Raw genomic sequence first — 25566 nt, forward strand, 5'->3', positions numbered from 1 at the left:
AACAGACCTAGCCACTGTGGCCATCTACTTGGTAGCCAGAATGTTATTTTCTTTAGCTGTTCAAATATACTATACATTTTAGTACCTGTAACATAAAAAATACATGTGAACAGATACATGCTCTTAACTTTGAAAATTTGAAGTGGTCTAAATATGTTCTAGCACCACAGTATTTATGGAAGTGGCAGTCATAATTTTTATTAAAAAGCCATTCAATAAGTAGGAAGTAAAATTTATGTATCAGCTAGTCAACCAACCACCTAGTCCACTTTGTTGTACCTTTGATTATATTAGTTGTGGTAACTAATCACAGGTTGTACACAGTTTGTTTTAAAATTTATTTTAGGGAATTTCAGGACATATTCAAGGGATCAAAAAGACTTTTGTAATATCAACACATGTCCAAAAGTTTATTTGGAAATTGTGTTTAGAAAGGTTTAAATCCTGACAACACAAAATTATAAAGTTCTGAAATGATTAAAACCACAACATTTATAAATCGTTGAGAAGCTTTCTGATACAAGAAACTTGATTTTAGTAAAACAAAGTCCTAAGTAAAGTTTTGAGAATTTTTTGGGATATTATAATTTTGGGTGGGGAAGGGGGTGATTTTAAGTGCAGAAGAAAGGTTTCGTTTTCAAAAATTATGGGAAGAACAAATTCAAAAATGATCTCTTTTGAAGTGTTGCTATGACACAACATTCTCAAAATAATTAAATGTGGAATTTTAGGGTCCTTTGCGGAGTGACCAGCTTTGAATAATGCGGGTCAATAGGAGGGTGCCCTCTCCCACCTTCACTCTGGATTTAATTTCCTTTTCCTCTTTATGAATTATGGAAAAAGATATCTGATTGTTCTAGTCTGTAATTCTAAATTTTAGAAAAAAAAATTCCTAGACATCTGCCAAAATTGATTTTAAAATTTAATTTTTATTACAAAGTCACTCACTACTTTGAACAAAAATACCATTTTCTTTCATCTACAAGAGCTGTAATATCAATGGGAGCATTAGTGGACACATCACAAAAGTCTTACTTTAACCTGCACTAAATCATGAATTTCACTTGTTTCAATTTTCAGCTACAGAATCAATTCTTAAACAACAATTGTGAATCAGATGAAATTAAACTTTAATACTTAGAAACTTTGCAAAAATATTCACTCTATTTAAAAGCTAACATAAAACCTTTAACTACACAGAAGTTATTAACCAAGATGACCTGGTGACTGCACTCCAGAGCAAGATGATCGGAGGTGCAGGTCTGGACGTGATGACTCCAGAACCTTTGCCTCCTGACCATCCTCTCACCAAACTGCCTAATGTTGGTAAGTTTTACAACTATTAATATCAATGAAGGGAAATAATAGTTATTTGCGCATAGGGGTTTTGTACTGTGGAGTTGCTTTCAAGATTTATTTTTATTTTAACTATTAGTATGTTTAAATAAAAATACTAACTTTCCATGAGAAAATATTTGTACTTGTATTTATAAACCAGTATAGTCCTTGTTTTTCAACACAAATCTATCTAAATTATACATTCTTTATTTCTAGTTTATTCTATACCTTACTGTATTTGTGTGGTTATATTCTTACGAGTCCTAATATTCTAGGAGCTGAGAACCAATTTTCACTGTATAAATCGATGGAGGAATATTTCCCACGAAAGGAACTGACTATCAGCCGCTTGGTTGAGGTTGGAACAGGACAGTATTATTTGTGTGGTTACATTCCTATGAGTCCTAATATTCTAGGAGCTGAGAACCGATTTTCACTGTATAAATCGATGGAGGAATATTTCTCACGAAAGGAACTGACTATCAGCCGCTTGGTTGAGGTTGGAACAGGACAGTATTATTTGTGAGGTTACATTCCTATGAGTCCTAATATTCTAGGAGCTGAGAACCGATTTTCACTGTATAAATCGATGGAGGAATATTTCCCACGAAAGGAACTGACTATCAGCCACTTGGTTGAGGTTGGAACAGGACAGTATTATTTGTGTGGTTGCATTCCTACGAGTCCTAACATTCTAGGAGCTGAGAACCAATTTTCACTATATAAATCGATGGAGAAATATTTCCCACGAAAGGAACTGATTATCAGCCGCTTGGTTGAGGTTGGAACAGGACAGTATTATTTGTGTGGTTACATTCCTACGAGTCCTAACATCCTAGGAGCTGAGAACCAATTTTCACTATATAAATCGATGGAGAAATATTTCCCACGAAAGGAACTGATTATCAGCCGCTTGGTTGAGGTTGGAACAGGACAGTATTATTTGTGTGGTTACATTCCTACGAGTCCTAACATCCTAGGAGCTGAGAACCTATTTTCACTATATAAATCGATGGAGGAATATTTTCTCACGAAAGGAACTGACTATCAGCCGCTTGGTTGAGGTTGGAACAGGACAGTATTATTTGTGTGGTTACATTCCTATGAGTCCTAACATTCTAGGAGCTGAGAACCAATTTTCACTATATAAATCGATGGAGGAATATTTCCCACGAAAGGAACTGATTATCAGCCCTTTGGTTGAGATTGGAACAGGACAGTATTATTTGTGTGGTTACTTTCCTATGAGTCCTAACATTCTAGGAGCTGAGAACCAATTTTCACTATATAAATCGATGGAGGAATATTTCCCACGAAAGGAACTGATTATCAGCCCCTTGGTTGAGATTGGAACAGGACAGTATTATTTGTGTGGTTACATTCCTATGAGTCCTAACATTCTAGGAGCTGAGAACCAATTTTCACTATATAAATCGATGGAGGAATATTTCCCACATCCCACGAAAGGAACTGATTATCAGCCCCTTGGTTGAGATTGGAACAGGACAGTATTATTTGTGTGGTTACATTCCTACGAGTCCTAACATTCCTAGGAGCTGAGAACTCTCTGACAGAACCAATTTTCACTATAAATCGATAGGGAATATTTCCCACGAAAGGAACTGATTATCAGCCCCTTGGTTGAGGTTGGAACAGGACAGTATTAAGTCCTGATGGCAAATGTTTGACATTTCAAGCCAACGCCAATAACAAACTTTAAACTGTCAAAACGTTTAAAAATATGAAATGATAATCTTTTCAGATAATGTTTTTTCTAGCTTGATACACTTAAAACCGAGTATTAGTCACCTAAATAACAGTTATATTACAGACAAACAACTAGCTAAAGAGGGTGGAAGTCACCACTTAAAGGTTATCTGAAACAGATTTAACACCTGTTAACATGTTTGACAACATATGTGTCAAGCTAAGAAAAATATGATCTTTTGTTAAAAATTTTTATTTTATGTTTTTAACCCTTTTGATATCCTCCAATTTTGACCCCCACCAAAACTGGCGCAGCTGACGATCAACTTTTTGTTTAGGGTAAATCTCTCTACCGATTTCAATAAAACCAGATTTTGTGCTTATACAATGCAGTTGGATCTCGGCTCATAGATTATAAAAGAAATAACAAAAATGGTTTCTTCTTGAGTGGTTGATTGTGTTGTTCCCAAATAACTAAACAGCAGATATCATTTCTTGATGTTACTTTATTGTGAAATAAGTATAACACTGAACAATTATAGCAAAAATACATTTTTTTTATCAATATTTTAATGAATTAAGTTAAGAGGTAACTTCATTATGAAGATGTGTATGCTTAAGTTCGTACTAAAGATTGGCCTAATACTATCAAAGTTACTTAATGAGTTTAAATTAATAAGTAACACCTTAGAACAATTGTGTTGTTTCGGTAGTCCCTCTATAGTCCGGCCCTGTGCCAGTCTGGTCCCTCAGTAATCCGGCCAGTAGACAAAGGCAGGGTGTCATCATAGTCGTCAAGTTCATATCGACAGTGTATTTAACAGCATTATTCTTCTGCTTTTGAATAGTGTACATATAACAGAGTAAACAGAGAAAGCTTGTGAGATATTTTGGTGATTTTTTTTGCTTATTGTGTCGTTCATAATTTAATGATGGTTAGTATTTGTAGTGTGTTAAGTTGATAAATGTTGTACTGTATATTTAATGATAGTTGCACAGTGAGGTTGTACGGTACTGTGACTTTATTTGTGGTTTGAAATATTATCTGATATTTGAATCTGCATTTCATTACAATTTTTTATGAATCAGCAATTGAGCCTTATGAACAAAACTTTCTCAAAGTTGTCAGTGATTTAAAACTTGGTACGGACCAGGTCGTGGTAGACGAAAGTGGACTTTTTGGAGGCTTTTACCTAAAAAACACTTGTGCATAAGGCTGAAGTTAATGCTCCAGGCCAATGAATGACATTTATGCCATGTGCTAACTTTTTATTTTAAGACTTTATTGTGCATCTTTATGGTAAGAATTGACTTGTTGAGTAACAATACATTCTATTACGTTATTTAAACGTGTTTTTCAATTGAACTCCAGTAATTCGGCTTTTTACTAATCCGACACATGTCTGGTCTGAATTGTGTCGGGTTATTGAGGGACTGCTGTACTACTACAGGAAGTGTAACAGATTTATTATTTATTATAAATGAAATAAGAGTTTCTAGAAGCTGCAAAGTTTGAGCAAATGAGTTAAGGTGATGATATGCTGAACTGATTATGTACAGTGCTATCTCCTCACATTTCTGGAGCTACTTTCCGAGCAAGAGAAGCCATGGCCGTGCTAGCAGCAGAGAACATCTGTAACGCTCTCAACGATCAAGAGCTCATCACTCCAATTCTATAAGTATGTAAGGTAGTGTAAAAATGTCCATTATACTCCTGTAAATAGTTTATTTCATGTTTTCAGAGTGAAAATAATGTATAGGCACCGTACTGTAAATAAATGACCTTGTTCAGGAAGAATTTGTAGTGAATAATCAACTGTCAATGCTGCATTATTGGAGTTATCAATAAGTCATCTATTAAACGTTGCCTATAACCTATTAATGGTTTGTGACGTAATACGAGATTTATGATGAGATCAAATAGAATAAGTTACTGATGTAATATTTCACCAAGCATTAGATTTGGGATTATAATATTGCTATAGTATTGTTATTGGCATGAATACTTTTATTGCGGTTCAATATTTTTATACCTGAAACGTTATCTACTATAAGCAATTATTTGTGTAGACTACATACTGCTTCTATACTTTTGTTATTTTTAGAACATCTGTCGATCTGAAAGTTTTAGGGCTGGTTTCTAACATAATTCATAAAAGCATAATCATCTATAATGTTTCTTAGTCTTCCATTGATATTTCTTTAATTTTATTAATTATGCCCTTTCAGGTTTTGAAACAGGACAAATTGTGCTGCATAGGCTTGGTGAGTATGGAGATTCATGGCATTCTTGTAAAATAATTGTGAATAAACAAAAGAATGCCATGACGCACAACTTACTCCCACTTTGCCATAGCTTAAGTATCTTCCTCCTTGTATCCTCATGCAAATATCTTAGAGTTTCGAGATAGGAAAAGTTATTAATTGTCTCACCCATGATAAGAACCCCTAACTAACAAAAATATTTAAAGAAGAAAAAAAACATAAGCATGGCTTTTAAATGGGATTTAACTTTATTACATTTATTAAAAAGTTGGAGACATTTCTCTTCCATTGTTCAGATTGTATCTAAATTATAACTCTAAAATCATAAATAAACAATAATAAACTTTATAACACTTTTGTAGATTTTATTTGTACAATTTACATTTTGGATTCAAAGAATAAATAATCAGGTACTTGTAGGTTAAGGTAAACAAAGGAAATAAATAATTGAAACCAAATTTTCATATGTTTTTAACTACCTTGGTGGCTAAATTTTTGTATTTAATTTTATATGTGATCAATTTATATTGTTTAAAAGTATATCAAAATAATAAATTTTTTGTTAGAAAATCTTGTCATTTAATGATACATTAATAATTTATTTATTTATTTACATTCTGTTGTACATTATCATAGAGATAAGATAATGATTTATCTTATCCCATTCCCACAAGGGTGATGGAAGTCTAGTATGGAAAATGTTGTCAAGTTAATATAAAAGTTAGACTTTCATTGTTATTAGTCCATTCATAAATTCTTTCAGTTGGTAAAACGGATGCTCCAGTAACCAGTTCTTCAGTCTTTCTAAGGTGTTCTGGGAGGGCGTTCCATAACTTTGCTCCTGCGTAGGTAGGTTTCTTCTCTGTCATAGTCTTCCATTTTAGCTTCCATTTCAGTTAATTTAAATTTCAGCTTACTATTTTCTTCTTTGAGGACTTCATTTTCTTCAAGCTCTGGTAATGTGCTTTCCAGGATTATATTGAATTTGGCCTATTTTGCCTGTTGTATAAGCATTTTGGAGTGCTGGCGGAAGATCTTGATTGAGGCTTCATATGATTGTATTGGAGACCATGGTAAGATACATCAGGGTTGTCTGGTGTGTTTTGGATTTTGGATAAAGCTGATTCAGGTTCTTTTAAAGCCTCATTAAAACACTTGTTTTTTGGGTAGTCATCTTTTGGTTTTCCATAAATCTGCTTATTTTCTTGATAGGGGTATATGTCCGAATTTTTGATAGTTGCTGTTGTGTAGTCTCCAAAAAATAATACTTCATATTTGGGCAGTTTTCCTTTGTCAGTCGCTATTACCTCCTATATTGTCTCTGGCCAGTGTGGGTAGCTTTTAATTTTGGCAAAAACGATTTCCCCATTTGATAGAGCAGTATTATTTTTAGCCCCCATATGTAAGCAATTGATAGAGAAGAGATGCAGATTTATCTCTCTTTAGTAAGAATAAATACAGTTTTCTGGAAAGAGTTTGTCTGATTCTCTTTGTTAGAATGGTTAAAGTAAAAACAGTTTTTTAAGAAGAGTTTGCCTGATTCTTCTTTGTTATGAGTTGAAAATTAAACAGTTTTTTGGAAAGAGTTTGGAGATTTGGGTGACTTCTCTGGCCAATGAATAAATAAAATTACAATGTTGAATGGAGATTTGGCTGACTTCTCTGGCCAAATGAATAAATAAAAATACAGTGTTAAATGGAGATTTGGGTGACTTCTCTGTTTGATTACATAAATAAACATACAGTGTTGAATGGAGATTTGTATGACTTCTCTGGTCGATTGAATAAATAAACATACAGTGTTGAATGGAGATTTGTATGACTTCTCTGGTCGATTGAATAAATAAACATACAGTGTTGAATGGAGATTTGGGTGACTTCTCTGGTCGATTGAATAAATAAACATACAGTGTTGAATGGAGATTTGGGTGACTTCTCTGGTCGATTGAATAAATAAACATACAGTGTTGAATGGATATTTGGGTGACTTCTCTGGTCGATTGAATAAATAAAAAAATACAGTGTTGAATGGAGATTTGTGTGACTTCTCTGGTCGATTGAATAAATAAAAATACAGTGTTGAATGGAGATTTGTGTGACTTCTCTGGTCGATTGAATAAATAAACATACAGTGTTGAATGGAGATTTGGGTGACTTCTCTGGTCGATTGAATAAATAAACATACAGTGTTGAATGGAGATTTGGGTGACTTCTCTGTTCGATTGAATAAATAAAAATACAGTGTTGAATGGAGATTTGTATGACTTCTCTGGTCGATTGAATAAATAAACATACAGTGTTGAATGGAGATTTGTGTGACTTCTCTGGTCGATTGAATAAATAAACATACAGTGTTGAATGGAGATTTGTGTGACTTCTCTGGTCGATTGAATAAATAAAAATACAGTGTTGAATGGAGATTTGTGTGACTTCTCTGGTCGATTGAATAAATAAACATACAGTGTTGAATGGAGATTTGTATGACTTCTCTGGTCGATTGAATAAATAAACATACAGTGTTGAATGGAGATTTGGGTGACTTCTCTGGTCGATTGAATAAATAAATAAACATACAGTGTTGAATGGAGATTTGGGTGACTTCTCTATTCGATTGAATAAATAAACATACAGTGTTGAATGGATATTTGGGTGACTTCTCTGTTCGATTGAATAAATAAAAATACAGTGTTGAATGGAGATTTGTATGACTTCTCTGGTCGATTGAATAAATAAACATACAGTGTTGAATGGAGATTTGGGTGACTTCTCTGGTCGATTGAATAAATAAACATACAGTGTTGAATGGAGAGATTTGTGTGACTTCTCTGGTCGATTGAATAAATAAACATACAGTGTTGAATGGAGATTTGGGTGACTTCTCTGGTCGATTGAATAAATAAACATACAGTGTTGAATGGAGATTTGGGTGACTTCTCTGTTCGATTGAATAAATAAACATACAGTGTTGAATGGAGATTTGGGTGACTTCTCTGGTCGATTGAATAAATAAACATACAGTGTTGAATGGAGATTTGTGTGACTTCTCTGGTCGATTGAATAAATAAACATACAGTGTTGAATGGAGATTTGGGTGACTTCTCTGGTCGATTGAATAAATAAACATACAGTGTTGAATGGAGATTTGGGTGACTTCTCTGTTCGATTGAATAAATAAAAATACAGTGTTGAATGGAGATTTGTATGACTTCTCTGGTCGATTGAATAAATAAACATACAGTGTTGAATGGAGATTTGGGTGACTTCTCTGGTCGATTGAATAAATAAAACATACAGTGTTGAATGGAGATTTGGGTGACTTCTCTGGTCGATTGAATAAATAAACATACAGTGTTGAATGGATATTTGGGTGACTTCTCTGTTCGATTGAATAAATAAAAATACAGTGTTGAATGGAGATTTGTATGACTTCTCTGGTCGATTGAATAAATAAACATACAGTGTTGAATGGAGATTTGGGTGACTTCTCTGGTCGATTGAATAAATAAACATACAGTGTTGAATGGAGATTTGTGTGACTTCTCTGGTCGATTGAATAAATAAACATACAGTGTTGAATGGAGATTTGGGTGACTTCTCTGGTCGATTGAATAAATAAACATACAGTGTTGAATGGAGATTTGGGTGACTTCTCTGTTCGATTGAATAAATAAAAATACAGTGTTGAATGGAGATTTGTATGACTTCTCTGGTTGATTGAATAAATAAACATACAGTGTTGAATGGAGATTTGGGTGACTTCTCTGGTCGATTGAATAAATAAACATACAGTGTTGAATGGAGATTTGGGTGACTTCTCTGGTCGATTGAATAAATAAACATACAGTGTTGAATGGAGATTTGGGTGACTTCTCTGTTCGATTGAATAAATAAATAAAAATACAGTGTTGAATGGAGATTTGTATGACTTCTCTGGTCGATTGAATAAATAAACATACAGTGTTGAATGGAGATTTGGGTGACTTCTCTGGTCGATTGAATAAATAAACATACAGTGTTGAATGGAGATTTGGGTGACTTCTCTGGTCGATTGAATAAATAAACATACAGTGTTGAATGGATATTTGGGTGACTTCTCTGGTCGATTGAATAAATAAAAATACAGTGTTGAATGGAGATTTGTGTGACTTCTCTGGTCGATTGAATAAATAAACATACAGTGTTGAATGGAGATTTGGGTGACTTCTCTGGTCGATTGAATAAATAAACATACAGTGTTGAATGGAGATTTGGGTGACTTCTCTGGTCGATTGAATAAATAAACATACAGTGTTGAATGGAGATTTGGGTGACTTCTCTGTTCGATTGAATAAATAAAAATACAGTGTTGAATGGAGATTTCTCTGGTCAGAATAATAAATGCGCAATCAAGTCCCGTGTCAGTAGTATAAGTACAGCAGCTGGCTGTATTGCTGTGGGTCAGCGCTGATAATGCTGACACAGTGTCTGGGTCAGTGGTCTAGTTACAGGTGGCCAAACAGCTGTGTTCCAACACTGTATGAGGTGGAATATCACTGTAGGATTATGACTTGGCAGTGACGTCACTGTTATTGGGTTATGTCATAGATTATATTTAATATTATTTTAAATCTTGATATTTTCTTGAAAGGCTTATAAGTTTTAGAGTGGGTAAAATAGTTGTGTGTTGAAGTTATGTTTGAATCTTGGAGTCTTTAGCTTATCTTAATCTTGACAGTTTACTTGATTGTTATTGTTCAGTTTTAAATTTTTTGATAAAGTTTTGAGGTTTCCATGAAGGTATATTAGCTTATTTACTTACATGAGATCCAAGGTAAGTATTGTGCACAAGTAAATAATATTTTGTTGGATTATTACCACTTAAACGCACACATTTCCTGGAGTTCACTGTACTGTGACTGTAGTCAGTCGGCCATATTGGTTGTGTCCAGTGGTATATAGGACAGTATAATTAATGTAGGACAGTGGGAATAGTAGTAAGTATATCCACTACAGTCTCTATTTTAAATATTGTAAACAAAAACTAATAATTTTTAAATGTTCATACCAACAGTAAAAGTTTTTTTATGTATGAGTCATATAGTTTCATGATAGTGGCCGACACAATTTTTAGGAACATTGGCGTTATGAATAAACTACATAATTAATACATAATACACTTCAAACCAACTGGCTGTAAAATTAGTTCTTTTTTTAATTCATTAGCCAGCCTCATTAAGTAGGAAAATTTAAGATTATAATGTTTTACATTTAAGTAAAACATTTTATTTGTCATCGTTTGTTGATACTTATCTACTAACCTCTTCACAATTTTTAACGTAATATTGTCTTTATAGCGATTGTGTAAACGTATGCTACTGACGCAATACTAGGCATTGCTATATTACATCCCTGATTAATTCTGTTGTCTGCCATAATATTGTGCAAGCATTTCTATGACAACCGCAAGTGGTCTGGCATTTTCTACTCGATGCCAGCACTTCCTTAGTCTTCTGTTATAAGTGTTTGCTGTAGTCGCACAGTGCAGACAGCTGGCACATTTTGTTACTGCATTTCACCTGTCCTGGAGTATTTGATGGTTTTATCTCCAATATTTATTGTACCATGAAAATGTACAACGCACAGAAGATTGGCTTCATTCGGGTGTAATGACCGGGAGTTGGAGAGTGAAATATGAGTTTTTATTGTTGTGGTATTATTGTAATTATTGGTTTTGTATTGATTGGTATATATAGATGTATAGTTATGGATGTAGGATAATCTTGATGATAGTGAAATTGTGAATAAAGTTAGACCATTTTTGACAGTAAATTGTTGTGAAGATGACTAAAATAGTGCATAGCTTTAACCAGGTGTTTGATAGGACGTAAATACATTTCAGGTGTTTCAAGTATTATTTGCTTGGACGTTGAACATTTATAAAGTACTTGATGTGCTTCTGACTAAACATGAAGCTCCATTTAAAGGTTATGACTCCATAAACGTTACTGTAAATAAGAGGAACAAGTTTATGTATATGGTTCCCAAGTTTTTTATACTTAAAGTAAATTAAATCTCTTTTTAATGCCTAAAAGTTTTGCTTGGACATTTTTTTCACACTTAAATACTTTTGTAAAGAAGGATTTACATTAATTTTATTTTTTATTGGCTAGCATTGAAGGGTTCTTTATAGTGAATTTTGTTCCAAGTTTATTGGATATAAATTGTACTAAACCTTTGCAAAACTGCAAAAATAGTCTGGTACTTTTTGATAGACTTACTAATGAAATGGCTGGCACTAAAAGATTTAAAGATCGATACATCAAATTATTATCCAAGTCTCTAACAATGAAAATAGTACAGTTTCCAGGTACCCTATGTTTACGAGACAAAAGGAATTAAATAACTCAAATTATCGAAAGAATTATTTATTCACTGTGTACAATACTTAAATATTAACAACATAGTGTAGTTAAAAAAATTGTAAACATATTTCCAGTTAGATTCAATTTTCAAATTAGATAACAAAATTACTAATACATATAATACAAATACAATCATACAAACAATTCAAATAAGCAGGTACTATATCTAATGGTTTCAAATTACAAATGTAATCAAAGTAGATAGGTAAGAACCAAACAGATTCAATAACATATTGAACAAAAGTAGCAACAGTCAATACACATTAAAAATGATTAGATCTTATTGTCAGAACGATCATATAATATATTTCATATCCATACAGATGATAAGCTTTAATGAAAATAAAAAGAACACAGGAGTGTAAAGCTCCAAGTACTCGTATAGTGTTTATATAATAACTATTAAAAACATTATCCTGGGTAATATATTATTACTGACTAGTTCATTTTACAAAATTACAAACTAAATGAAACCGCATTACAGTATTAGCAACAATAACAAAAATCTGAATGGTTCATTCGATAATTTACAAACAACAGAACACAAAAATCTAAATATACAAAGGTGAGCAACACATATACGAATTTTTAAGTATTTATATACAAAACCTTAACACAGATATATCCTAACTAAGTTAATACATAAATTTATATGTACAGTTGTAAATATTCTCTTTGGGTCCCGATACTAACAAAATCTCCAAAAATCTCCATTTAACAGCCTTAACAACAAGCTATCACACTTTATACAATCTTACATTAACCAATCAACACAATTAATTGTGCTCAAGTTTCATTTGTACAGTCAAAGTTTTCATAAAACTTCAGACTGTGAAAATATATCAAATAAATTAACGTACACTAAGAAAAACCTAAAAGAAATATTAAAATATTTTATTTCAATTTTCAAAATTGAAAATTTATTTATGATTTGAAATAAGTCAAGACAAATTAAGATGAATAAGTAACTTCTCATTTAATTGTCTGTTACAACTTATTTATAAATAAAATAATATAATTTCATATCTTTTATTAATATTCTTACGTTATTTTTAAAATGAATATTCCGCAGGATAAATTTGACACATCAAATTATGCCATATTAAATCTGTATACAAATTATTTGAATTTAAAATCTAAACTGAAATCCAATACTTAGAGCAATTTCTATACTTTAAGAAAGAGCTACAGAAAATGAAATAACCACCGACATTGATTGGTGTTTAAAACATTATAAATTATAAATAAAACTTTTCAACAAAACAGATTTTATACATTTTAAATTGTATTAAAATATTTTAAATAATAGTTGTAACTTAACATTTTAGATTCTATTATATTTGTCTAGTCTTATTCTAAGTAGACAGAATTTGGCATATGATGAAGAATATAATTAATGATTACACATAAATGTTGGTACAATTTCACTTACAGAGGGGCCTACAGCATTGCTAATCTATTAGGCACTCTATATTTATATGGTACAATGTAAGCAGGCAGAACTACACTACCTCGTTATTTAACACTGATAATAATTTATTTATATAACCAAGCTTGCACTGGCTTCTTTTCTTAAGTAACAAGACAATATAATAGGCCTTAAATAACTAATTTTCCTGGATGCAGTCTCATTAAACTGGATACATTCATTTTCTAATGCTGTATTTATTTAAATTGTTATCTAAATATTATACACTTGCACGCTTTTACACAGAATACAGCATTGTAAAATAAATTAGTTGATACAATATTTCAAATGTTTAACTTAATAATAGCAATATTTTGGAGGTTCGGATCAAAGCTGTAACTATTGTAAAGTGATAGTTAGCAACCTCAAGTTAGTTAAGGCTCAAGTGAGTGCATAGATCTGATTGAAAGCTGTCATGTGTCGTCTAAGTAAAAGAGGATATAAATGCAATATCTTTACATTTTTTTCATAAACTTCCTGATTAATTTGTAATGTTTTAATTTGTTAGCAATATATATCCATAACTCCATAACTGATCTAGCAATTACAAAAAAGCTATACAAATATATTGAAAACAAAGTTAAAATTTTGATTTTGATTTACACTCAAAAGCTAAAAACATTTGAAAAAAATCGCATAAAGAAATAAAAATCTGCATCCAGGAATTTATTTTTAAATTTAGTGACATGGAAAAAAAATTAATTAGTTATTAGGTTATGAAGAGAAGCATAAACACCAATACATTATCTGAGGAGAGATATTTCATAGACACTGACCATTTTCTGTATTAATATAAATCGAAATTTGTTTTAAAGAATTGGTCGAAATTTGATTGTCTTTTGTCAGAAAACACTTGGAGCAACTATTTTGTGCAGTAACAATGTGTGTCAGGTCTTACAAATTAAATTGATTTTAACAAGTTGTACAATTATCTGGTAAATGTTCCAAAAGGATATCAAGACGACTAGAAAATTATTAATTTAAAAAGTAATAAGAATTAATACAAAAAAACCTTAAGAAATTCTAAAGCAATCCAACTTTAAAGATCTAAAGAACACAAATAAGAAGTAAATTTGTCAAAATATTCTATCTTGAATGTATTTGTTTTATCAAAATATTATAGTGAATTTTAAGATGAGAAAATAAATGTTAAATTTTCACAAACAAACAGTTTTAATTTCGATACAGCACAATAATATCATACTTTCCAATAATTTTATGGAACTTAACAAAGATTGAAACACACATTGTCAATAAATTTAATTTATAAAAATAGAACAGCAGTTCACAGGTAAGTTGTTGGTGTTTAGTTATTTGAGTAACTTCAGATTAAAACATAAAAATGTACTTCAATTAATGTAACTGAAAGAAACTAGGTTTCGTTCTAAATAAATATTTAGATTAATTTCCTAATAAAAAGTTTAAAATGATTAAATTACTCAGAAAATATAACTAACTTTTCTAATAAAAAAGAACAATGTATCCTAATGAAACAGCCTTATATAGCATACATGAAAAGTTTATTAGAATACAACACATGTACATTGCTAATTTAGTTAATTAATGAATTTAAACTCTATTTAAATTTAATTTTTTAAACATGTTTTATGCGTACACTTCAATTTCTACAGATTCGTCAAAATTATTTCATTAATTTACTATAGTTAAAATTAAACACTTATTTGATTATTGATATTCATGATGGTATAAAATCTTATATATTCAAACAATTAAGCTTACAGCAGTCTTTAAAAGAGATTCAAATATTTCATATAATAGTAGTGATAGCAGTTAACAAAGAACTATACTGTTTAGATTCTCTAATAATATTATTTATTTACTGTTATGTTACAAGGTGAGAAAGGTTTAAAGCTGAATGTATACTCTGTGCTGAAACGTTACTTGATGTCCCTGTTTTCAAACATGGCCGCCATGTCTCGGATACAATAAGACGGTGACTTGGAACTCCCACTGTTCGCTCTTTGACGAATTGTGCTGAAACAGTAAAAATAACTGCTTATAACTTCTTGTCACTATTAATTTAAAGTTTTCTTAAGGCTTTAAAGATTTAACTATCCGCTGCTCATTTACATAAATATTTAACTCACAAGTACAAAAAAGGAATTCGGAAAAGTTGTTTAAATTATTTAATATTTATGAATAATTGTTAAGTTAAACTGAATGTAAACTTATAAAAGTAACCTCGAAAAACGGCAATAACAAAGATCGGGTAGGTGACTCTCGATGTCAGTGACTGTAAGCTGATACACCCACGTCTGTGAGTAGACAGGCTGTGAAAAGTCCCACGTTGAAGCATTAAGTTTATAAGCACAAAAACATAACTATAATGCAATAATAGACCTTTTGTTTACCTTGGTGGTTTGACAAGATCTGTCAAGGAAGTCCTCCTCTCACCCTTGATGACCTCCGTTGACCCCGAAGACGAGGACAGTTGGCTGACCCTTCGTTGGACTAGGCTCTCGTCAGGTGACTTGCACACAACGCCTTCTTGAATATTATTTTCTGCACGCCAAGTCCTTCTCTCTGTCTTGCCGAGCACTTTCGGTGAGAGATTCTCATCTTTTTTCTTCAAAGTTGATATCCCGGTCAGGTTGAGGTCATCAGGCCTTTGCCTCGGTTTGTCACCACCGGTGTTTCTACTGTCTCTTAAACTATCTGAATTTGAACTTAAACTAACTGACCCACTAAATACTATTCTATCAGGTATCCTTTCAATTTCGGATTGACTGCTTTTTGAAGAAGCCACTTCCCACCCCGGTGCTTTCGTTTTAGTCGGAGAGTAAGAAATACTCACGAGCGTTTTACTTGGTGACTTTTTCATTGGTTTATCATTTTTCTGATCGGAAAGTCTACTCTCGAGTTCCTTCTCTCTAGCCATCTGCTCGTTGCTGGATTCCGAACCTTCTCGTTTCCGAGAAGGCGATCGTCGGGTGGTCCACTCCATGCTTTCTAAAGAATCTCCTCCCCCTGAAGTCATAATCTCCTCTGCATTCTCTGTGGCTCGGACATTTGCTTTTGCTTTTAGTCTTCGGATCATCTCTTCATCCTTGTCGTCATTATTGTTGAAGCTGTCGGTCCTATATTTCTTCCTCAGAAACGTTCTTCGCTCTTCCTTGTACTTCTCGATTCGTTCCCGCCGGATTGCCTCAGAGTCCATGGAGTCTATGTTATCTGGTTTTTGTGCTGCCTGGTCCTGGTTCTGGTTGAGGTCAGGAGAGGTCTTGACTCGAGTCAGAGGTGGGTTATCGGAGGGGAAGCTGGAAGCGTCCAGTGAAGTGGTGAGAGTGGGCGTATTGTCCTTGCTGTTTTGACGACTCAATTTTGCCTTCAGACACGGAGGGAGAGAATCCTTGTCGCTACGAGACCACTCAAATCTCGACATCAGCTCTTGAACGTTACGTCCACTAGAGGTTGAGTGTCCTGAAACATACATTGTTATGGTTGGATGACACACGATACACTGCCACTGTAAACAATTGTGATATATATTTGATCTTCTACGCTCCCTCTATTTTGGCTTAATAAACTCCAGATTGCAATATGGAATAATATGTTGGGGCGGGACATGTAAGTATTTGATAGACAAATTAAGAACCACCCAAAATTATGTTTTATGTGTCATGTTAAAAAATTAAAAAGGGAAAGTTCCTTTCCCCTCTACAAAGAAATAAATATTAAAGCTATTCAACATCTTTTTGTGTACAAAGTGCTAAGATTGTTTTTTATTAGAAGTGGGAATATAGGCAATGACAATATACATTATTGTACTAGATATGTAAATGGAAATAATTTTAGACTACCCAAAGTAAATAAATATATTTTCCACCATTATTTTGAGTATTTGGGAGCAAAGTTTTTCACATTCCATTACACATTAAAAATATTCCAAATTAAAACAAGATTTTTGTCAAGTAATTATTCGGCTTACTTTTCAGCACAAGACATTGGTTATTTGAGTACTGTGATGTCATAGGTAATTTGATAGTTTCTTCGTCTTTCTATATCTTGTGTATTAATTCTTATCATTGTTTATTGGTATTTATTGATATTTATTAGTATTTATTGTTAATTATACTTGTATGTAATTTATTTTCTGAATTGTAATATTCCATGAATATTTTTAGTAGATACCCAAATGGCAGCTCAAATTAGACTAAAATGCTACACTCTCATAAATGTGTATTTATTATTTTTTCAATTTAATAACTGGCCACACTACTTGTAAAAGTGGCCAGTCAATTTCCAAAAATGATAATATTTACAATTGTGTTTAAATTGATAGGAAATAAATGCATTTATATCATTTGTAGCAAACGTGATAGAATTATACTTTTTGAAGAGGAAAATGTTCAAGTGGCTAGTGGAAAAGACTGTATACAGCCTAGAAGAATTTATGACCATCAACACCTACTAATAAAAGTTAACAAAAATGTTTTAACTTATACTTTTTAAGATTTGACGCTGTCTCTGTTCTTGATGAATATGAAAATAAAGTCTATAAAAAAAAAAAAAAAGAACTACGAAATTAAACTTTGTACTCTGCAAAATACAGAATGATAGTTGTGTCTGATCAGCAAAAAGAGAATGTTTAAATTGTTCTGTATTGCATATTTAGCCAATTCTCACCAGTTATATCACGTACCAGAAGAAAGCAATACAACTTATTTCAAACCATTAAGTCAAAAATGCAGCTGTTATTGTACACAATGGGTGAAGCCCAAAACAAAAACTTTGTATACATTAATAAAAATATACAATCTTTTAAATTTCTCACTCCCTTACAGAATAACAACACAAGATTTTACCTGTAGTACTACTGGAATTAGCCTCCAACTCTTGTCTCATCTTCCGCTCTCTTACGATGTCTCTCCCAATCTCTGATTCAAACTTGCGTTTGTTCTCGTCCAGACTTTGACCAGCTCTCTGCGAAGGCGACTCTCTTGACGTCTCCATGCTGTCCATCTCACTAAGGCGACAGTTGATCTGCTTGTCAGTGTCTCTGTCACTAGTGGAACTGTTCTCCAGCTTGAGCGATTCAATTTTTTCATGGCCCTCGAGTGATTCTTGCAGAGATTGCGAGTTGGTGTTGTCACAGAACATTTCCACACTCGGTCCTTGTTCTTCATTGAGGGAGTCTTTAGACTTAGAGTTAGAATCTTCAAACTGCATTTCTACACTTCTTCTGACATCTTGTGAGGAGCCTCGGATCAATTTGGAACTGGAGTCCTCAAAGACCATTTCCACATTCCTCGCTTGCTCCTCCAAGAGAAGATCCTGAGCAGATTTAGTCGGTGAGTTGTCATAGATCATTTCTATACTCTGCACACGATCTTCTCTGAGCGATTCTGGCGACTTGGAGTTGGTGTTGTCATAGAGCATTTCAACACTACGACCTGGTTCCTCATAGCTTGTAGATATCGCCTCAACATCGTCCATTGTGGAATTTTCATAGAGGAGGTCTTTGTCACTCCCATTAGTCGAGACGATGTTATTTGTCTCCAAAAATGGGCTGACAGAGACCGATGTTACACTCTCCGTTTGGACGGTAGGGGTGTTAAAGCTCTCTGACGACTCCAGCCTGGCCTCCTCAAACTTCCTGGAGAAGGAGGTGGTCTGATCAAGCCCAGAAGATACGATGTTCACTGAGGAAACTCCGATGCTATCTGAGACTGGGTTGATTCCCTCCGGTGTCTCGTTGTTCATGGGGCTCACAAGAGCAGTCTCCTCCTCCTCCAGTGACGACACATCTTCTCCTGTGAACGGCTCCATGGACTCCTCCAGAAGTTGGTTGATCTCGTGCACTGATCGCTGAAGGTACTTCACCTGTTGGTAGACCAGTGAGTCGGCCAACGACACCGTCTGTAACATTCAACCAATTCTTTTTTGAACTCAAACATAAATTTCATATGTTAAATGCGTCATCGCTAACAAAAATTAACATTAGGGAATTTAAATTAAAAAGGTAGTAGCTCAAAAGGGTAATGAATTGATAAACTCATGTAAATGATTATGATTATTACAATATGACCTAAATTTTTAACAAATAAATAAGTGTCCAAAAAATGGAAAAAAACTTAAATAAAATATACAACAGAAAGGAAAAGAGAATCAAAAGTTCATCTATTGCAAAAATATTTTCTACAGTTACATGTTAATGTTGCTTAAACACTTATACAAATCTGCAGGCAATTATTCTAAAATGAAATGTTTATTATATTTTTATTATCATTATAATGATTCAAGAGATCCATCTTATAACTGTATTGTCGTCTGTCCGTCTGTGCGATAACTCGGCCATATATACCTGAAACTACTAGGTTTCACTTTGTACAGTCAAGAGGTCGAAGGACAACATAAAGTTACACTTTCATTTTTGTTACTCTCTCTGTTGTATATTTTTATTCATTATCAAAACCTTACATATTACATTAATATATTTGAGTATTTTGATCACCAGAGTCGGCTATACCCGTAGTTAACGTTCCTCATAATACAAAGGTCTAGAGTAAGTCATTAAACAGAAATTAGGAATCAGAATGTAGTCCCGAGTGTGTTTACAGTTTCGTACACCCTGCATCATCAAATACAGCTGGTGAGGACTGCCATATAACTGTGATTATATCAAACATAATTCAGGTCACTGTAGCACAGTGCAGACTAAGTTTTGGATAGAATACAATAGGTAGAGTTATTAGAATATTTTAATAGAATACCAATAATCCTGAAGTAAACAATTGTGTCCATACTTTGCAAGTCTGAAAAATTATTGTTACAATTTGCAAACAATGGATTCACTTTAGACAGATGCCCATTAAGATTTTTTTGGAGTTAATTGGTAATAGTGTGGCACTCAACATGATGTACTCTGCTACTTTCATGATTTATCATCCATCCATTTCACCCTGTCCAGGACTAGCGACCGTGGCTCCACTACCAATTGACCGGACTTCTGACCTACGTAACCACAGCCTGCAAGAACTAATCAGTGTAGTTTTGGAAATACACTCTATAGTTCAGAGAAAAATTAACTGTTTTAACATAATATGTTTTAATTAAATTTTTTTTTTTTAAGAATAAACAATTTTAGTTATTTGAATAACACTGTCAAAATAATAATGACAATGCTAAATGTAATTCGTTACATTAACAATGCTTATTTATCTATAAAAAATCTTCTAGTCCCATGGCTAAACAAATAAACTCAACTACAATATTGGATCGCTCGTTTTTTGTTTGTTTGCACATCAAAATGCTTAGAAATATAGTGAAACAACTAATTTATTAACTATGCTCTATGGGAAAAAATTTCATGACCATTACATTGCACAATGATTTTTAGAAAAAAAAAAAACTTACTTTGGAGTCCATGTGTATTCTTGGCAGAATATAGGTCTGTATAATAAGTTTGATATATCCAATATATTTCAAGCTCAGTCTTAACAGTTTGCATATATGATTGAGCAAGGTCATTTGAGAGGTCATATACTGCATTTCTTTCTTTAACATTCGGGAATCCAATACCTTTACAATATTTCAAAATATTTACAATTTTGTAACACACAATAAAGTTAAAATATCTGTTTCAGTTATAAAGCCTACTTTATCCCTATATATTAAAGAAAACGTTTAGATTTCAGACTAAAATACTTGACTTAAAAGGTAATTTCTGCCAAACTTTGCATTTCAGGTGAAATATGTCTGGATACTTTTAGTAGACTATCCAAACAATTATAGGCACAAGAATTAATTTTTAAAAAGCACTACGTTTTGAGTTTTTAAATCAGAATCCTTCCTTATACTAATATGTCTTTCTCCAATGCCAAAACAAGCTTGATATTTTAAAACAGAATTAATATATTTTTCATACAAACTAGTACAATTATGTCTATACAATTAAGTTGCTTCCAGGAAATCCCATCCCTTACTCCAATATCCATCAACTTAAGTTCATCATTTATCATGGAGGATTGTTATTCTTTACTATCTCAATGAGTCAAAATTAAAAAAAAATATATTTATTTTAATTTCAATTCAAACTAAAGCTATGGTCATTGGTCAGACTATAACTTAATCCTTTTGGTCAATGGCTACTCATCTCCAACATAATACTGTATTTATTATATTAATAGATATTATTCTGATAGTCATTAAAAATAACATTCAATTTATAGAATATATTTCACACCCAATTTACTTTCTGTTAAAATTAATGATTTTAATAATATGTACAAGTTTGCAGTATATTTTTGTATTCCAAATTTCAAAAATTGCTATAAAAGTGAGATAATTTATTTTTAATTGACAGAAATCACTCAAGCCTTAAATACACTTTTGAAATGCTCCTATAAATTACGAACAAAATTGGAAAACTTATACCCAGGAAAACAAACTAAACTCAAAAGTTAATAAACTTAACAAAATAACATAACATTTTGAAAACAACTAACCTGGACTTCATAACACAATGAGTTACTTAAATGGAATGCCAGAGATAAACAGATTCTGGTATCGTATGATGAACAATGGAATTTCAAGGCCAAGTCTTCTATCTGCCTTCCGTTTAATGTGTCAAGCTTATCACATAAACATTACTTAATATGTACCCACTCATGGCAACCCATTCCACCATTATAAGCTGATACTGCTTTATGTTTCCGCTGTGGGTATATTACAGAGGACATGCTTTACAAAATGTATTAACATGGTGTATAACAGATGGTTTTATATTCCTAGTAACATTCTATTCACTTTTATATTCTCACAAGAACATTTCATCCCACTAAAAACAAAAATATGATTTTTTAACACTTGACAAAATTGTTTTAAACCTTTATTATTAAATTGTAAAACACTATAAAAATTACAAATCAAATTAATTCTTTTTCAATTGGATATGTAATACATATTGTTATATTTTATAATTGTGTATTACATTTTTTTATTTATTGTATCAACCTATAAATTAATGATTCACTAATGAATTTTTTATTTTAAAATTATATGATATCTTTCAAAACATTCTGCCTTCAGAACAAATTGCAGGCAAGAAAAGAAATCCTGAAAATCCAAGTTCTCATCCTGATGAAGACCTGGACTTTTTTTGAGTGGGTTTTGCAATAGTACAATGTTTTCCTAATACTAGTATTGTGATTTTGCTGTTCCTCTCGTATATCGGACGGCATACGACATTGTAATGATGTTACTTTTACTTCATTCAACTTAGACCAGCCTGTGATGTTCTGATTGGTGATGTGATCGCACAGCATTCTCAGGGTGCACTAACAATAGTTTTACAAAAGATTACTTGTGAACTGATACGTTATATTACAATGAATGAGACATAGAAGGGGTTTAACAGTAGTGAGCACAGAGAGAGACAGAAGTAACATTACATTCCACCATTTCTATCTTCTCTCGGAGTAAACATGTGAAGTTGAAGATTACTATTAATAGGAACTTGTCCAGAGTAACACATATGAGAACAGTAAAAATTATGTTATTAATATTTAGACGACATATTTGATGTCCAATTTGGGTAAAATAAAAGCTTCAGTTTGCCCTTCGACATACATTGTGGAGAATGTATGTTGGAAAGATCTGGGGTAATCTCCTCTTCTCCTTTGCTTCTCCATGGTACGACAAAGGCTAATAACTCTTCATGGAGAATGTAAAGATACATTTTCTCCTTATTTCTCCTTTATCTCATTACAAGTTGCAAAAAGTCCTCATAGTTAGGCAAATATGAAGCTCGAAAAAAAGGAAATTATAATATTTAACTTTTTACTTTTACTTTGCCTTAATAAATACCTTCATCAGAATATTTAAATAAAGTTAAAAATTATTTATTTTTGTCGTGTTTACTAATCATCCAAGGCTTTTTTATGATAAAACTTACAAAGTAAACTTTTGTTTTCAAGAAGAATAACACAAACATGTAGTTTGATGTTCAATATTACATTGGTGAAACTACACATAGCAGAGCACAGCAGCTGCAGCTCTAACATTGTTATGTACCTACCACCTTACTAAAGTTGGTAAAGTTCTAAGTACTGATACAAGTCTTATACCCAACTGAATATTTAACAGTTGAAAACAAACAAGTATGATCTGGTAATCTCTAGGTAACCGATATGTCATTACTGTGTTATTATCTCAATAAGCTTTGACTTCAAGCCCAAAAGAAGACCTAAGCTTTGAAGAATGTCTCTAGAAGTACAGTTTTGAAAAGAATACGTACATTTAACAATTTTAAGATAATTACTATGTGAATATAGAAGATGTAATAGAACATTAGAAAATAGTACCAGAAGCGAGAAGATGTAAACTGTTTTCTATGAATAACAAACTGGAAATGATGAAAAATTAAACATTAAATTTATCAGCAATATGCCATTTTTGTGACAGTAAAACTGTTTGATTGTAACAATTCTCCACACTTCATTCCTGGTTGTGATCATGAGTAAGTTACTTATTAGAAGTCTGTAGATACATTATTTTAAATTAAATTAAGGTATAGTTGTCGAGAATACTGTACAAGTTAAAGCTATTAAATTACCCATTATATTATATTTGAAAACTTAAAAAGTAAATTTTCTATTCAATAAACACCGGAATCATCTTTGCTTATTAATTCATAAATACCTTTACTGAATGAAAAAGTTTCACTTAATTTGTTAACTTATCTTCAGCAACAATTATGAAAAAATTTAATTTGATATAATTATTGCAATAGTTTGTTTGTAGTTCCGAACATGTTTCATAAGTCCTAATAAAAAATTGCTCAGTTAATGATGACTTTGTTGTTAACACATTCACTGCGGGTTACTGTCCGGACAGTTGCACTAGTAACGCTGCAGCGCTCTGTTACTTCACCTGCAAACACAGGACTACTGTCCTGGACAGTTGCACTAGTAACGCTGCAGCGCTCTGTTACTTCACCTGCAAACACAGGACTACTGTCCGGACAGTTGCACTAGTAACGCTGCAGCGCTCTGTTACTTCACCTGCAAACACAGGACTACTGTCTGGACAGTTGCACTAGTAACGCTGCAGCGCTCTGTTACTTCACCTGCAAACACAGGACTACTGTCCGGACAGTTTGCACTAGTAACGCTGCAGCGCTCTGTTACTTCACCTGCAAACACAGGACTACTGTCCGGACAGTTGCACTAGTAACGCTGCAGCGCTCTGTTACTTCACCTGCAAACACAGGACTACTGTCTGGACAGTTGCACTAGTAACGCTGCAGCGCTCTGTTACTTCACCTGCAAACACAGGACTACTGTCCGGACAGTTGCACTAGTAACGCTGCAGCGCTCTGTTACTTCACCTGCAAACACAGGACTACTGTCCGGACAGTTGCACTAGTAACGCTGCAGCGCTCTGTTACTTCACCTGCAAACACAGGACTACTGTCCGGACAGTTTGCACTAGTAACGCTGCAGCGCTCTGTTACTTCACCTGCAAACACAGGACTACTGTCCGGACAGTTGCACTAGTAACGCTGCAGCGCTCTGTTACTTCACCTGCAAACACAGGACTACTGTCCGGACAGTTGCACTAGTAACGCTGCAGCGCTCTGTTACTTCACCTGCAAACACAGGACTACTGTCCGGACAGTTGCACTAGTAACGCTGCAGCGCTCTGTTACTTCACCTGCAAACACAGGACTACTGTCCGGACAGTTGCACTAGTAACGCTGCAGCGCTCTGTTACTTCACCTGCAAACACAGGACTACTGTCCGGACAGTTGCACTAGTAACGCTGCAGCGCTCTGTTACTTCACCTGCAAACACAGGACTACTGTCCGGACAGTTGCACTAGTAACGCTGCAGCGCTCTGTTACTTCACCTGCAAACACAGGACTACTGTCCGGACAGTTGCACTAGTAACGCTGCAGCGCTCTGTTACTTCACCTGCAAACACAGGACTACTGTCCGGACAGTTGCACTAGTAACGCTGCAGCGCTGTTACTTCACCTGCAAACACAGGACTACTGTCCGGACAGTTGCACTAGTAACGCTGCAGCGCTCTGTTACTTCACCTGCAAACACAGGACTACTGTCCGGACAGTTGCACTAGTAACACTGCAGCGCTGTTACTTCACCTGTACTGTCCGGACAGTTGCACTAACACTGCAGCGCTGTTACTTCACCTGCAAACACAGGACTAAAGTCTGGACAGTATCAGTGAAACACATACAAATACATTAAAATGTCCTTGTAAATTAATTTGTGTTATTTTTCATATTACAAGGTAGAAGTTTGCCACACCACAGGATTCACTGAGATTGCATGCAAAATTACAAATCTATAACTTATCTCACTCTCAAAATGTCTTGTGGACTGATAGACAGACAGACATGGA

At 33.4% G+C, this 25566-nt stretch overlaps 2 protein-coding genes across 3 annotated transcripts in view; one reads left to right on the forward strand and one right to left on the reverse strand.

Moving 5' to 3' along the window:
* The window catches only part of LOC124356555 (glyoxylate reductase/hydroxypyruvate reductase-like), a 33050-nt gene extending 12772 nt beyond the window's left edge, over window positions 1-20278 (forward strand). The window contains exons 8-11 of one of the 2 annotated variants that reach the window (XM_046807623.1): window positions 1201-1326; window positions 4606-4724; window positions 5275-5310; window positions 20111-20278. In XM_046807623.1, the coding sequence (XP_046663579.1) occupies window positions 1201-1326; window positions 4606-4724 (245 nt within the window). In that variant the 3' untranslated portion in view covers window positions 5275-5310; window positions 20111-20278. The remainder of the gene's footprint in view (window positions 1-1200; window positions 1327-4605; window positions 4725-5274; window positions 5311-20110) is intronic. The other variant, XM_046807622.1, reaches the window with a different exon arrangement.
* The window catches only part of LOC124356519, a 67533-nt gene continuing 53665 nt past the window's right edge, over window positions 11699-25566 (reverse strand). Inside the window, exons 16-19 of the mRNA XM_046807573.1 lie at window positions 21648-21785; window positions 18006-19059; window positions 15552-16620; window positions 11699-15174 (exon numbers count right to left, since the gene is read on the reverse strand). Coding sequence (XP_046663529.1) covers window positions 15078-15174; window positions 15552-16620; window positions 18006-19059; window positions 21648-21785 — 2358 coding nt within the window. The 3' untranslated portion in view covers window positions 11699-15077. The remainder of the gene's footprint in view (window positions 15175-15551; window positions 16621-18005; window positions 19060-21647; window positions 21786-25566) is intronic.

The sequence above is a fragment of the Homalodisca vitripennis genome, chromosome 3 (genome assembly GCF_021130785.1).
Source record: "Homalodisca vitripennis isolate AUS2020 chromosome 3, UT_GWSS_2.1, whole genome shotgun sequence".
Taxonomy (NCBI): domain Eukaryota; kingdom Metazoa; phylum Arthropoda; class Insecta; order Hemiptera; family Cicadellidae; genus Homalodisca; species Homalodisca vitripennis.